General features: G+C 42.0%; 1 protein-coding gene and 1 long non-coding RNA gene across 2 annotated transcripts; both read left to right on the top strand.

The window, feature by feature from the left end:
• The first annotated feature begins 245 nt into the window (after positions 1 to 245).
• On the top strand, positions 246 to 914 carry LOC112249639. Its single transcript, XR_006083186.1, has 3 exons — positions 246 to 318; positions 408 to 529; positions 825 to 914. It is a non-coding gene; the product is annotated as an uncharacterized LOC112249639 (long non-coding RNA).
• Positions 915 to 4545: 3631 nt separating this feature from the next.
• On the top strand, positions 4546 to 6848 carry LOC121846405 (cilia- and flagella-associated protein 251-like). Its single transcript, XM_042321253.1, has 3 exons — positions 4546 to 4777; positions 5609 to 6149; positions 6303 to 6848. Exons 1-3 carry the CDS (start codon positions 4546 to 4548, stop codon positions 6325 to 6327), a joined length of 798 nt encoding a protein of 265 aa, XP_042177187.1. The 3' UTR covers positions 6328 to 6848.
• Positions 6849 to 15818: the final 8970 nt, after the last annotated feature.

Genomic DNA, 15818 nt, shown 5'->3' with positions numbered 1-15818 from the left:
TGTCTGTGTACTGTCTAGCCAGCATATGCCAGAAAGGTTATTTCACAAAGGCTCATTTTCATAAAGTCTCATAGAAGGAGTGCTGATCAATTATCAGTTTTGTCTTTTAAATCAAACTGAATGTTTTGATGGACAGGAGGCGACCTGATCCTAGATCAGCACTCCTACCCTGAAACACTTTGTGAACACAATTCAGGTGTACTGTGATTATGAAGTTGTGATGAGGTATTATTATATTAGTTGTGCTGATGCATGATGGGTTGTAGGCTAGAGCTGGAGGACTCAACTCTGAAGACTGTTTCTGAATTCACTGACCTGGTGAGTAAACGTGTACAATGCCACCATCTAGTGACAGAAACATAGAAACACACATTGTTGCTGAACGAAGGCATCTCTTTATTTTCCAGAAATAAAACTTGTAGACCTTTCCTGCAGTCACTGAGGAGATGGACACCTCTTCTTCTTCTGGACGATCTCCGTCTCCTACTGGGACTGTCTTCTTACCCCCTCCTATCATGTGGAACAGTCTGTAAGTCATTCATCACATAACCTAGCTCTGGTCCAGGGCATTATGTGCGGCTTGCTGAAGGAAGGCTCAGTGTCTGCAAGCTGTACGTAACGCCCTGGACCAGAGTGACACATTACCCACCTCTGGCCATCATGGACAGTCAACTCATCACATTCACGTACTGTAACTCACAGTTGTGTGATTTGTGTTATTAAAGACAGTTAAATTGAGCAGAAGTTGAATTATTATTTTAATATTGTAATAAATTGTCTGAGTTCACTTCCTAAATAATGTGTTGACATTCCTTTGCTCCCAGCTACAAGCAGGCAGAGATGGAGGTTCACTTCCTGAGAGAAGAGAAGAAGACCTGTACAGAGAAGGAAGCCCACATGCTTGAGTTGAGGGGAAGGATCGAACGATCCGAAACCAGAAGAAGGAGATGGACAGACTTCAAGTGTGTCTCTGGGAGGAGGAAAAGAAGAAGAGGAATGGTGGAACGGAGAAGGACAAGATCATTGAACAATTACAGTCTGAGTCAGACAATCTAAGAGCCCTTTTAAAAGATGAAAGGAGGAGAAGAAGAGTAGAAAGGGGTACAATGACAGAGTGGAAGGCTGAGATCCTGAGACTGAGGGAGGCAGAGAGCCAGAGGGAGGCAGAGAGCCAGAGGGAGGCAGAGTGCAGAGAGCCAGAGGGAGGCAGAGTGCCAGAGAGATGCAGAGAGAGAGAAGAGAAGCAGAGAGACAGAGAGAAGCAGAGAGACAGAGAGAAGCAGAGAGACAGAGAGCAGCAGAGAGACAGAGAGAAGCAGAGAGACAGAGAGAAGCAGAGAGACAGAGAGAAGCAGAGAGACAGAGAGAAGCAGAGAGAGCCACAGAAGCAATGGAGCACCAGAGAAAAATGCAGGAGATCCACAGACTCAAACAACTGCTGGATCTACTGATGGTGGACCTACAACTGGCCCACGTAAGACATGTCATTGTTATTATTAAAAGGCAGTGTATATTTACCCAGCTGAAAATGAATAGTGGCAGACAGCGGTACGCTAACCCAATGTTAACTTTTATTCCTTTCCTTTCCTTAACCCTTACCTTAACCTCACTGAAACTATACCTAACCTTTACCTTAACCCAACCCTAGGTCCTGAACCTAACCTTCATTTATCTCAACCCCTATGCCTTTCTTCTGCCGGTTGAATATCCACTTCCTTATTAACGTCATTACTGTTGTTGTTGTTGATAACTGTATCTGTGCAGGTTGTAAATAGTTGCATTAGTGAAACATCATTTGTAGGAGTCATTTCTACAAGCATAAACATCAGATGCAACATTGTTGTAACATCACACAAATTGTAACAGGAATTTCTCAAACCCCTAACTGAATGGGCAACAAGGTTGTGTGTTTGTATTTGTACACATTGTGGACATTGATACCATAAAATATCTCATAATGTTTTCAAACCATGTCAATACATTAATTGACAATGAATTGTCCAGATGAATTGATCAAAATGACCCTGCTATTGATGTTGTCCAGTGTTTGATTCAATTACCTAGCTCTAGGTTGTATTTCTGTGTATCATTCTCTGCAAATCCTTTGAAAGTATGTCTTGGTCATAGATTAGCACTAATTTCACCTTTTAAAATGAAGCAAGAGATTGAGAGATTGAGGCTATGGCAGAAAGTCATGGAGGATCAGCGACCAAGACTGGCCTGGAACAACAAACCCATTGAGACAGGAAGAGAGAGGGAAAGAGAGAGGGAAAAAGAGAGAGAAAGGGAGATGGAAAGGGAGAAAAAGCAGAATTGGAAAGTCAAGAAATGAAGAAGAAAGTGGAACAGGCAGAAGAAACGATAAAAGCGTTAGAACGAGAGATTGAGAGATTGAAAGAGATTGAGAAGGAAATCATATTTGAAAGAGAAAGAGACGTGCGTATTGGAGAGAATGAGAAAGTCAAACTGGTTAACAAAAAGGTAAAAGAGTTAGAGAGAGAGGTTGAGAGACTGAAAGAAGATATGACAACAAAACAGATTCAATACAAAATCAAATTTGAAAGAGCGAAAGAAGCGTTTAGAAGACAGAATGAGAGAGTGAAACAGGTTAACCAAAATGTACTAGTGTTAGACAGAGAGGTTGTGAGAATGAAAGAAGAGATTAGATTGAAAGACGAGACTGAACCAGAGAGAACATTTGATAGAGACCGAGAGAGAGAAAATGATTGGAGACGAAGTGAAGAGGAGATGAAAAATAGAGTGGAGAGAGAGATGGAGATGGAGACAGACCTCATCAATGACAAAAAGACGTCTGAATTGGAGGAAGTCTTCAAGAAAATCAAGGAACAGCAGATAGAATTAGAAAATATGGAAACAGACAAATATAAATGGAAACAGAACCAAATGGACATGGAGGAGAAGATGGAGGGTGAGCACAACAAACAGAAAGAGGTAGAAAGAAAGAGAATGGAGAAAACACCAAAACAGAGACAACAAGAAGATGAGAAGAAGAAGGAGATGGAGAGAGAAGAAGAAGAGGAGAGACGCAAACAGAAGCACATAGAGATGGAAGAGAAGGAAAGAGAGAGGGAGAAAGAGAGACAGAGACAGATCAGAAGACAGAGAATGGAGAAGAGACAGAAAATTATGGAAAGAGAAGAAGAGAGACAGAGAGAGATTGAAGAAGAAAGATGTAAACAGAAGCAAATAGAGATGGAAGAGGAAGAAAGAGAGAGGGAGAAAGAGAGACAGAGAGAGATTGAAAGAGAGATTGAAGAAGAAAGATGTAAACAGAAGAAAATAGAGATGGAAGAGGAAAATCGAGAGAGGGAGAAAGAGAGACAGAGAGAGATTGAAAGAGAGATTGAAGAAAAAGATGTAAACAGAAGCAAATAGAGATGGAAGAGGAAGAAAGAGAGAGGAGAAAAGAGAGAAGAGAGAGAGATCAGCAAATAGAAGAAGAGGAAGAAAGAGAAGGAGAAAGAGAGACAGAGAATGGAGAAGAGACAGAAAAAATGATGGAAAGAGAAGAAGAGAAAAGAGAGACAGAGAGAGATTGAAAGAGAGATGAAGAAGAAAGATGTAAACAGAAGCAAATAGAGATGGAAGAGGAAGAAAGAGAGAGGGAGAGAGAGACAGAGAGAGATCAGAAGACAGAGAATGGAAAGAGAAGAAAATGATGGAAAGAGAAGAAGAGAGACAGAGAGAGATGGGAGAGAAAGAAAGACGACAACAACAAGAGGAGAGAGAAAGATAATGTTTGAGAGAGATCAAGAAGAAGATATATGGAAACAGAAGCAAATTGACATGGAGAAGGAGTTAAGAGAGAGGGAGAACAAGAGACAGAGAGAGATAGAAGAGATACAGAGACGACAACAACAAGAGGAGAGACAGAAACAAAAGGAGAAGGAGAAAGAAAGGGAGAAAGACAATGAGAATCAGAGAGAGATGGAATTAAGAGATCAGCAACAGAAAGAGATGGAGAGAGAAAATATGATTATGAGAGAAAGGGAGGAAGCAGGAAGAAGAAAGGAGGGGCAGAAAAATATTTTGGGGGAAATTGAGGGACAGAATGAACTGGAGATAGAACAGGAGAGAGAGATGGAAGAAAAGCAGGAAGTGATTAAGGAAGCAGAGGAAGAGTACAGGGAAAGAGAAGAGAGAGGAAAGGAAGTAAGCATGAAGAAACATGTAGTAGTTAATGTTAAAGCAAAAGCACGGGAAGTCTTCAATAGGCGTAAAGAGAGGAGGTTAGAAGTGTTGAAGGGGAACGAGAACACATAGAAAGAGGACAACAAATCAGGAGGGAGAAGGAGGAAAGACAGCTGGAGATGGAAAGAAAACAGGAGAGGGCAAGACAACAAGAGGAGCAGGATAGAAAACAAGAGATTGAAATGGCTAGACAGAAAGAAATGTTGAGACTAAGAGAGGAGGAGAGGCAGAGAGAGGAAGAGAGAGAGGAGCAGAGAAAGAGAGCCATTGAAGGCCATTTAGCTTTAATCAGAGAGAGAGAGAAGATTTTAGAGGTAAAGAAAAAAAGAGGAGATGGCGGAAGAGGAAAGAAGGGAGATCCTTGAGTACAAGAGGGGTGACTTAGAGGACACTGAAGAGGAGGAGGAGAAGGAAGATGACAAGGAGGACATTCTCCCACCTGATAAAAGTATCCGAAGGAGAGCTGTGGGCTGGGTAAACAAGAAGTGGGAGAAGAGGAACCTCAAAAAGATAGAGAGAACCTGTCAGAGAGAAGCTGAGGAGGGCGATAAGATCGTCCACATAGGTAAGACCTGTTTTCCCTCTACTTATGGCATCATCCTCTGTAGTCTCCTCTACACACATACGTTCCACACCAGTCATCATGTTGCATCATTGTTTCAATATAAAACTACTGTCCAAAATGGTCAAGCTGATCTGGTATCAACTTAAATGTAATGTACACAGGGAATTTAGAATGGAAAACTCAACTGGATCTCAATGACCCTGGTCTAAAGTAGTGCATCATAGCCTTATGAGGCCCTAAGAAACATTTTGTTCAGGTTTTTGACTACATTTCCTCCCAATATACACTTTGCAACGGGGCGTAGAGAATATATTGCATTTTTTAAGCAAGTTTGCTGCAATTCTACACATTTTCCCATGGGGTGGAGAGAAGAATTAGCCATTTTGAAATCTATTTCCTTCAATTCTACACATTTTCCCATGACTTATGGCATGTTAAGATAATATCTGAATGAAATTGACTAACAAAATTAATGGGGGCTCACTGTAGTTCAAGGCCCCTGGGTAATTTGACCAAAAAAGGTTTTGGGGGGGTCAGGGGGCCCCTAGTTGCCATGGGGCCCTAAGCAATCGCATATGCCTAGGGCCGGCCCTGGCACTTTACAAAGAATAGGTGCCATTTGGGACTCATGTTAAACTTTGGGTCAGGTCAATTCGGGATGGGAATTATTTACATTTATTAACAAATTCCATGCCATGCTCAAATGAGAAGAGTAAAGAATCATTGAGATCCAACTGGGTTTTCTATTCCTAATTCCCTGTGTCCATTACATTTAAGTTGACACCAGATCCACTAAGTTGAATGAGAACTCTACTTCTTCTCCCCTTCCAGTCATCCCTGGACCCATAAGGCTAACCATGACCCGGGCAGAGAGAGAGAGGGAGAAGAGGAAGGAGCTGCTGAAGGCTGAGGAGAGAAGGAAGAAGTTGGAGGATTTCAATAAGCAGTGGAGAGTGCAGTCGCTGCTTAAAAAACACACTCATCAAAAACTGAAGGAGGAGAGGGAGAAGATGAAGGAAAAGTACCTGGAGCAGATTAATCTGGAGGCTGATGAGCAAATCCAGAAGTTCAGCACCCAGTACATCACCCGGTGTCCAACCACCCAACACAGCCACGACTACAACCAAGGTCAGGAATTGCCGGGGTGGGCGACAGGCCAACAAGTAAGCCAAGAGCCTGTTGCATCTGGAGATGGCCAGCAGGAGGGGCCAAGGAGGCAACAGGCATGGGCAGAGAACCAGGAGGGGAGTTCAGAGAACCATCAGGGGGGGCCAGACAGCCAGCAGCTAGAAGCTCCAGAAGAGGCTGAAACATCAGAGCCAACCTCCAAGAACAAGAAAAAGCCAAGCATCTGGAAGAGAATTAGGATGAGGTAAAGAATGTTTAAACATCTATTCATGTTTTACACTGTTAATATACATGTCATCACTTTAAAAAGTGACATTATCCAAATGTGAGGGTTTAGTGTACATGCAACACACATGTAAATATATAGATACTTACCTGTCTCTGTGATGTCTTACAGCCTTCCTGATGTGCTGTCTGCCTAGAGCTGGAACTCGATGAAGCCACAGTTCCACTGAGGTTACGTTGGTAATTAAAAGTGTCGCCCAATAATTCCTCCTCCTCTTTAAGTCATCAAGCCACATTTCCTCCTCAAAACATTATAGTCTCCTCAAGCCAGCAAGTATCCTCTTTATCAGGCAACAAACCATCGAAGGTCAGTGACCCTCCTCCCAAGAACAGAGACTCTCATCTGTATCCTAGTTAAATTCATCTCTGATCACCACCTCTACAGTCCTAGAAAATATCCCAAAAATGGAAATGGTTTCAACAGAAGTCCTCCCCTCAGACCAGTGGCTCCACAGACCAGAGTTTCTCATCTTTATTCAAGTTGAATGCAACTCTGATCATTTCCACCACCTCTCCTGTTAAGGGGAGGTGCTGAAAAGGAGGTCTGGGAGGAGGTCTGCAGGTAGCCTGGACCGGACCGGTAGCAGCTAAGTTGCTGGCTCCATCCCCGGGCAGAGCTGCTCAAGTCAGGCCAGTGATGTTTGATGATGTCATTTTTGTTAGCAAAGTTTATTAAAAAAGCATTTACATTTGTTGTTACGGTGTGGATTGTTTTGTTATTTATTAGAATTGAAACATCCAGTAGTCATGGTAGATGTTAGACTTTCAATGAGACACCTAACATTCCATCAGTTTGATACAATGTGTGACATGTTATATTAGAGAGGAGTCCTCTATACACATCTATTTTAGACCATAGGAGAAATATTAGATTGAAATAGCTTCTCTAAGAGTCTGAGGAGAGAGCAACAGTAGATGCATCGTTAGCCCTCCCACCTCCAATTCAGTACTTGGGTCATTCCACCAATTGAGTACCTTTCGGGGAGTGTAACTTTTATTTCACCTAATTCTAATATTCTGTCATAAATAGCACATGTTCAACTTAATTAAAAACATGTTTTCCCATCTCAAAAGTAACAAATACATACTATAGCAAGTGCCTATTAAGTGCCAAATAAAGTGACAAGGTTGACTGTAACAGAGTTGACTATTTCATCTAGAATCAACCATAGATCCCCATGTGACAGGGGGGAATGGAATGCAAGCTGACCAAACACATGTAAATAGTTTAAACATTTCTAGACTGTCTATCTATAGGTAACAGGGTTGGTGTGTTATAATTCACCCACCCAGTGGTGATTACAGCATGTACATCTTGGTGGGGAAAACTCCCCCAAAATGTGTTAGATGAATGCCAGCAAAGCCACTACACAACACAACACTAAACAATACATTAATTGCACTATAACTTTAACAAACGGTGCCCACAAACTGTTAGGGTCGACATAAAGCTGTCCCAACAGCAGATGTTTCTTTACAGCACCATGGTGTCACGGCTTCAATAAGTAGTGAGTGCAGGAGTCAGGCGCAGAGAGCAGGGTAGTTCAAAAGATGTGGATCTTTAATATTCCCACAAAACCAGAGAGACGGTCACGCCACACACACAAGGGAGCGTAAAGTCCCAGTCCAACCAAACAGATGAAACATGAGTGGAAAACAACAAACCACATGGAGAATAATCAAACACCACAAACAGAAAAACAAGCAAATAACCATTGTTCAGGTGGGAAAAGTACACTGGGTTTAAATGCCCATTAACAAGTATTTTCCTAAACAAGTCAAACTGCTACAAATTAAATGAAACTCGGTGGCAAAATAGGCATTTACGATACCTGCAGCGAGTGCTGCTCCAGATGTTTGAGGAAGAGGTCACCAACTTCAGGTGGGCATTTGTTCCAGTCACACATGGAGGAACTGGGATCCTTTTAAAAACATAGCTGATATGGCTGACTTGCTTCAACAAATGTGGTTTCTACTGACACTTGAGATGTACAAACTATGGCACAAGGGGACAACGAGTGAACTACAGCATATCTGTAATTTAGATTAAGACAATGAGAGAGCTAGGATGGACGTTGTCGATATAACCATTTGTTCAGCACTTTTGAAATGTACAGCGACAGAATTTTGAACATGGGCCATTCTTACAGTATTCTCCCTGTACACCAAGTCATAACTGCATATAAGCAGACAATGAAAGCTCTTACAATATTTGATGATTACATTTCTCTAAAACAGGCTATAGTCTACATGTGCACAATCAAGTCAGTGCAGTAGGCTAAGTTATGAGAGGGGAAAGTGACAACATTATTAGGGTGAGGCACATGGGCTCCTAACAGCTTACTACACAACATACACTTAGTATTACTTTCTTCGCTACAGTATACATATCTCCCTGGCGTATTACATCATTTATAGAGCAGTATACAGGACATTAAACCTTGTCATCAAAGTCTGTAATTCTCTGGATTTATGGTGCTTCAAAACAACTGGGAACTTGTAAAAAAACAAGGTTGAATCATGACGTCAGTGATCTTCAGGTCAGATCACAAGAAAGAGGCCCAAGTTCCCGACTTGGAGTTCTGAGTTGGATGGCCGTTCAAAACCTGTTTTCCCAGTCAGAGTTCCCAGTTGTCTTGAACTCACTGAAGTCTAAGATTTCCCAGTTCTGAGTTTCCAGTTGTTTTGAATGCAGCAGGAGTCATGTTGAACAGCAGGCTAGTGATTGATTTGTTAAGCTTGCAGTTAGCCACTGATTCCTTCCAAACCACTCATTGTTGAATTTGCGATTTCCAACTTTTTGTGTTTATTTGGAAAGGTTGATGACCACCGATACTTTTTATCTATAATTTCTCTTCATATGACAAGGATTGAAAAGGAATTGCCAGGAGATTGTTGTCTGGATGCATGATGATGACTGCTAGCTTGGTAGCTATGATTTTGAAAATATGATGTTGAGCCAATCACGGCGCAACCAGAGAACATTACCAACCCCTACGCTCCGTATTTCTCGCTGGCTGCCCCACCACCACAGAAAGCACTAAGCTGGGCTGAAACACCTGCATTTATGAGCTGCCTTACTCAAGAAAGCAAAAAAGAGACCATGTCTGTATGTGGCTTTATTAAACTCAATGATTTAAAAAAAAAAGTTTACATTGTTTGAAAATATATGACACATATTAATGCCAAAATAACATGCAAAGCAGGCAACATATATATTGTTAAACACGTGGGGCTCAAAACGGGTGTGGCTCTGCCCCACCTGCCCTAAATGACGGCTCAACACTGACAATACTCTAATCAAAGATGATTCTATGATGAATACATTGTTATTATAAGATGAGCTCAACGTTTTTATTGGTCAATCAAAATGTAATGATTTAATCATACAGTGTTTTACAGTGGTGAAGTTAGCTTTACATTAAAGATTCAGACTTTGCTCTTCAAACCTCTTCAACGGAACATGCAAGGTTGACTAGGCTACCGGGGGCAGCAGGTAGCCTAGTGGTTAGAGCGTTGGGTCAGTAACCAGCAGGAAGCCTAGTGGTTAGAGCGTTGGGCCAGTAACCAGCAGGAAGCCTAGTGGTTAGAGCGTTGTCAGTAACCAGTAGGAAGCCTAGCGGTTAGAGTGTTGGGTCAGTAACCAGCAGGTAGCCTAGTGGTTAGAGTGTTGGGTCAGTAACCAGCAGGTAGCCTAGTGGTTAGAGTGTTGGGTCAGTAACCAGCAGGTAAGCCTAGTGGTTAGAACCAGCAGGAAGCCTAGTTGTCAGTAACCAGCAGGAAGCCTAGTGGTTAGAGCGTTGGGTCAGTAACCAGCAAAGCCAGTTGAAGCCCTAGTGGTTAGAGCGTTGGGTCAGTAACCAGCAGGAAGCCTAGTGGTTAGAGCGTTGGGTCAGTAACCAGCAGGAAGCCTAGTGGTTAGAGCGTTGGGTCAGTAACCAGCAACCTAGTGGTTAGAGCAGGGCCAGTAACCAGCCCTAGTGGTTAGAGCGTGTTAACCAGCAGGAAGCCTAGTGGTTAGGTAACCAGCAGGAAGCCTAGTGGTTATAGTAACCAGCAGGAAGCCTAGTGGTAACCAGGTAGCCTAGTTTAAATGAAAAATATCAGTAACCAGCAGGTAGCCTAGTGGTTAGAGCGTTTGGCAGTAACCAGCAGGAAGCCTCTACCTGTAACCAGCAGAAGCCAGTGGTTAGAGCATTTCAGTAACCAGCAGGAAGCCTAGTGGTTAAGTGTTGCAGTAACCAGCAGGAAGCCTAGTGGTTAGAGTGTTGTCAGTAACCAGCAGGAAGCTCAGTGCCTTTTTGCAGTAACCAGCAGGAAGCCTAGTGGTTAGAGTGTTGTCAGTAACCAGCAGGAAGCCTAGTGGTTAGAGTGTTGTCAGTAACCAGCAGGTAGCCTAGTGGTTAGAGTGTTGGGTCAGTAACCAGCAGGTAGCCTAGTGGTTAGAGTGTTGGGTCAGTAACTGAAAGGTTGCTAGATAGAATCCCCGAGCTGACAAGGTAAAAATCTGTCATTCCTCCCCTGAACACGGCAGTTAACCTACTGTTCCTAGCTAGTTGATGTAAATAAGAATTTGTTGTTAACTGAATTGCCTATTTAAATCAAAGTTAAATAAATAAAAACATATATAAATGTAATATTCTAAATCGTCTGATGATAGTGAATAAGTTGCACCCCTTGTTTTTACCATTCGGTGTCATATTCACTTTTGGGGGTGAAATGTAGCTAAAAATGTGCCATCCTCTGCTCAGAGGGTTAAGGAACCGTCTTAAAACTGCATCGCATACAATTGCCTGTAAATGAAAAATATCAATACCTTCTCAACGACATGACATAGAGATCTCAAACAAATTTGACACTGTTAAGAGACCTCTTTTCTCGAATGCAATTAGTTACATTTTTTTAAACTTCTATAAAATCTACTAAAAGTAAAACAAGTTACTTTACATAAAAATACTTAAAAAATCAATATCTTCCACCCCATTAGACTTTCATGAAAACAACCAACTGTTATTGGTTCAGGGACGTCATGCCTCCAATCAACAGCAATTTGTGTTGTATTTGTTGACTTTGGATACTTTTTACAAACGTTAATTAAATTTGCATGAATAATACTTTAAAATGTCAATAGATTCCACCCCATGTGACATTCATGAGTTAAACTAACTGTGATTGGTTCAGGGACCTCATCCCTGTAATCAATAGCAATTACTTTTGTATTTCTTGACTTTGGTGATATTCTACCAACTTAAATTGACTTTACAGTAAAGATACTTTCTTAAAACGTCAATAGCTTCCACCCCATATTACTTTAATGAATACAAACAACTATCATTGGTTCAGGAACCTCATCCCACTAATAAATATCAATAACTTTTTTTATTTTTTTAAAAACTTTTTTATATTTTTAATGAATTTGAATGGACTTTACCTGAAAAATGCTTCCCTAAAACTTCAGTAGCTTCCACTTTTATGAATACAACAAACTGATATTGGTTCACAGACCTCTTCCCTCCAATCCACGGTAATTACGTTTGGACTTTTGGACATTACAAATGAAGTCAAATTGAAAACATTATTGGTGTTGTTGAATTAGGTTTTCATAATAGCAAGCTAGGACTGATGGTTTGGTTATCTAAACTAGCAAGTATGTTTGTTTGGTTACCAAGGCAACTACTGTTGCTATCTAGTAAACTTGCTAGCTACTTCAATGGATGTTGAACACATTTCTACCGGCAAATGTGTTAAATTATAGCCATGGTATAAAAGGGATAATCAACTCAGGGCTTTATGGTTCTCTGGAAAATAATGCAAGTCCATGGAAGGTCAGTTCCACAGTGTTCATTATTTACCATAGAACTCATAGTCCCTCGTTGATTATCCCTTACATCACTTTATGAGCTGGATTTGCCTTTCTTTGCAACAGTGGAAGCTGCTGAGGAGACGACGGCTCATAATAATGGTTGGAATGGAGTCAATGGAGTGGTATCAACCACATTAAAGATGTTTCCATGTGTTTGATACCACTCAATTGACTTCATTCCAGACATTATTATGAGCTGTCTTCCCCTCAGCAGCCTCCACTGCTTTGCAATTAGTTTGTTTGTTTTCAGTTTTGCATTTAGCTAACAGCGTCTATGTGAATTTGCTATCAGTTTGTGCTAATTTGTTAGCATTCTGGAAATAGAGGGCAATAGGTTTTTCTTGTGTTTTTAGCACCCACTCATGTGCTATGCCGGTAATACTGTAAATCCCGGTATGAGAGAAGGATGGTATGACAATATGAACATCTGGATACCGCCCAACCCTAATCACCACAACTACCACACCTACCTACCACAACTACCACACCTACTTATCCCAACTACCACATCTACCTAACACAACTACCGCCCCTATGTACCACAACCACCACACCAACCTACCAAAACTAACACAACTACCACACCTATCATCACCACAACTACAAAACCTACCATCACCAAACCTACCTACCACACCTACCACAACTACCTACCCAAACTACCACACCTACCAAATCTACCAAACCTACCTACCTACCACAACTATCCTACACCATCTACCACAATCACAAACCTACCAAACTTACCTACCATCACCACTTCTCCTACCACAACTACCTACCCAAACACACCTATAATCACCTACCTACCATATCACCAAACCATCCATCACCTTACCTACCAACCACTACCTACCACCTAACCACAACCTACCACCTACCACCTACCATCACCAAACCTATCCAAACACCACACCTATCCACCTACCATCCTACCCTACCATAACCACAACTACCACACCTACCATCACCACACCCACCAAACATACCTACCTACCACAACTATCACACCTAACATAAACACACCTACCATCACCATACCTACCATTACACCTACCATCACCACACCCACCATACCTACCATCCATACACCTACCATCACCACACCTATCACACCTACAATCACTACACCTACCATCATACATACCATCACCACACCTATCACACCTACCATCACCACAAAAACCATACCATAATTACTTCACCACACCTACCATCAGACCTGCCATCACCACACCTACCATCATCACATCTACCATAACCACACCTACCATACCTACCTTCACAAAACCTACCATCACCACACCTACAATCACCACACCTACCATCACCACACATACCATCACCATACCTACCATCATCACATCTACCATAATCACACCTACCATACCTACCTTCACCACACCTACAACCACTCCACTTACCATCACCTACCATCACCACACCTACCACACTACCATCCCTACCACCACCACACCTACCATAATAAATGTGGATGGGTATGCTGCTTCATTCAATGATTACGGTATTGTAGAAGGTAGATACAGGAGTAGCCTATAGTCTACAATAATAACGTCATTGAATGTACTATAGTATCATTTATTTAATTGATGAATGAAATTGTAAATAGGCTCCTTCATTCAGTGAATACTGGATGTCTTTCTATCTCTGGGAGGATGTTAATGAAGGCTTTTCAGCTGTTGAACTATGGCAATGTCCAACAAATGTCTAAATCTTTCTTTCTTTTAGTCAACAAGTGATGAGCCAGAGCAACCAATCAACGTCACTGCAGCTGTTCTACCCACCACCCCCACTGCTCTTCCTCCACCACCAACCTCATCCTCTTCTCCTGTTCAACTCATTTGTCACCCCACTAGAAAGGACTGTACATACAGTTGAAGTCAGAAGTTTACATACACTTAGGTTGGAGTCGTTAAAACTCATTTTTCAACCACTCCACAAATTTCTTGTTAACAAACTATAGTTTTGGCAAGTCGTTTAGGACATCAACTTTGTGCATGAAACAAGTAATTTTTCCCCAAAAAATGTGCAGACAGATTATTTCACTTATGATTCACTGTATCACAATTTCAGTGGGTCAGAAGTTTACATAAACTAAGTTGAATATTGCATTTAAACAGCTTGGAAAATTCCAGAAAATGATGTCATGGCTTTAGAAGCTTCTGATAGGCTAATTGACATCATTTGAGGCAATTGGATGTGTACTGTGAGGTTCTGTGTTACACACTATAGGTACAAACGGTATTTTGTTAGATAACAGGAGCCAGGTGTGTGATAACTGTATTGAGTGTGTGAGCGCATAGATATTCTACACAACTACAACGACTGACCGCTGAAGCGCCAAGGAGGCTGGGACCAGCTCGTGCGCCAACAATCAACGATAGGCTGGGTGAGTTTAAACCACGCCCAGTCTCTACTCTGACAGGCCGGCTCGGAAGCAGGAACTACTTCTGTCAAGAGTATATTATAATATCTTTGTCAGGAACAAGTCAGTTCTCTGTTTGCCCTGCGAGGTGGGACAGAGAGCCCGTATATACGAAAATTGAATTTACCACTTATTGCTTAGCTGATAAAAAAATACAAAGTATACAATCGGTGACTCAATGTCATATTTATCCTGATACCAGATTCGAATTGACGCAACTCTAACAGTACCTGTGGATGTATTTCAAGGCCTACCTTAAAACTCAGTGCCTCTTTGCTTGACGTCATGGGAAAATCAAATGAAATCAGCCAAGACCTCAGAAAAAAAATTGTAGACCCCCACAAGTCGTGGCGGAGATCTTTGTGGGCTATACTCAGCCTTGTCTCAGGATGGTAAGTTGGTGGTTGAAGATATCCCTCTAGTGGTGAAGGGGCTGTGCTTTGGCAAAGTGAGTGGGGTTATATCCTTCCTGTTTTGCCCTGTCCGGGGGTGTCCTCGGATGGGGCCACAGTGTCTCCTGACCCCTCCTGTCTCAGCCTCCAGTATTTATGCTGCAGTAGTTTATGTGTCGGGGGGCTAGGGTCAGTTTGTTATATCTGAAGTACTTTTCCTGTCCTATTTGGTGTCCTGTGTGAATTTAAGTGTGCTCTCTCTAATTCTCTTTCTCTCTTTCTTTCTCTCTCTCGGAGGACCTGAGCCCTAGGACCATGCCTCAGGACTACCTGACATGATGACCTGACATGATGACTCCTTGCTGTCCCCAGTCCACCTGGCCGTGCTGCTGCTCCAGTTTCAACTGTTCTGCCTTATTATTATTGGACCATGCTGGTCATTTATGAACATTTGAACATCTTGGCCATGTTCTGTTATAATCTCCACCCGGCACAGCCAGAAGAGGACTGGCCACCCCACATAGCCTGGTTCCTCTCTAGGTTTCTTCCTAGGTTTTGGCCTTTCTAGGGAGTTTTTCCTAGCCATCGTGCTTCTACACCTGCATTGCTTGCTGTTTGGGGTTTTAGGCTGGGTTTCTGTACAGCACTTTGAGATATCAGCTGACGTATGAAGGGCTATATAAATAAATTTGATTTGATTTGAAGTCTGGTTCATCCTTGGGAGCAAGTTCCAAATGCCTGAAGGTACCACATTCATCTGTACAAACAATAGTACGCAAGTATAAACACCATGGGCCCACGCAGCTGTCATACCGCTCAGGAAGGAGATGTGTTCTGTCTCCTAGAGATGAACGTACGTTGGTGCAAAACAAAAAGTGCAAATCCAGAATCCCAGAACAACAGCAAAGGACCTTGTGAAGTAGCTGG

The sequence above is a fragment of the Oncorhynchus tshawytscha genome, linkage group LG04 (genome assembly GCF_018296145.1).
Source record: "Oncorhynchus tshawytscha isolate Ot180627B linkage group LG04, Otsh_v2.0, whole genome shotgun sequence".
Lineage (NCBI taxonomy): Eukaryota > Metazoa > Chordata > Actinopteri > Salmoniformes > Salmonidae > Oncorhynchus > Oncorhynchus tshawytscha.
The sequence above is the reverse complement of the archived record's forward strand: the minus strand, read 5'-3'. Positions and strand labels throughout refer to the sequence as shown.

Coding starts and splice junctions, on each gene's coding strand:
- LOC121846405 (XM_042321253.1), top strand. CDS start 4,546: ATGGCGGAAGAGGAAAGAAGGGAGATCCTTGAGTACAAGAGGGGTGAC. Junction 4,778..5,608: donor CGATAAGATCGTCCACATAG/GTAAGACCTGTT, acceptor CTCCCCTTCCAG/TCATCCCTGGACCCATAAGG. Junction 6,150..6,302: donor TGGAAGAGAATTAGGATGAG/GTAAAGAATGTT, acceptor GATGTCTTACAG/CCTTCCTGATGTGCTGTCTG.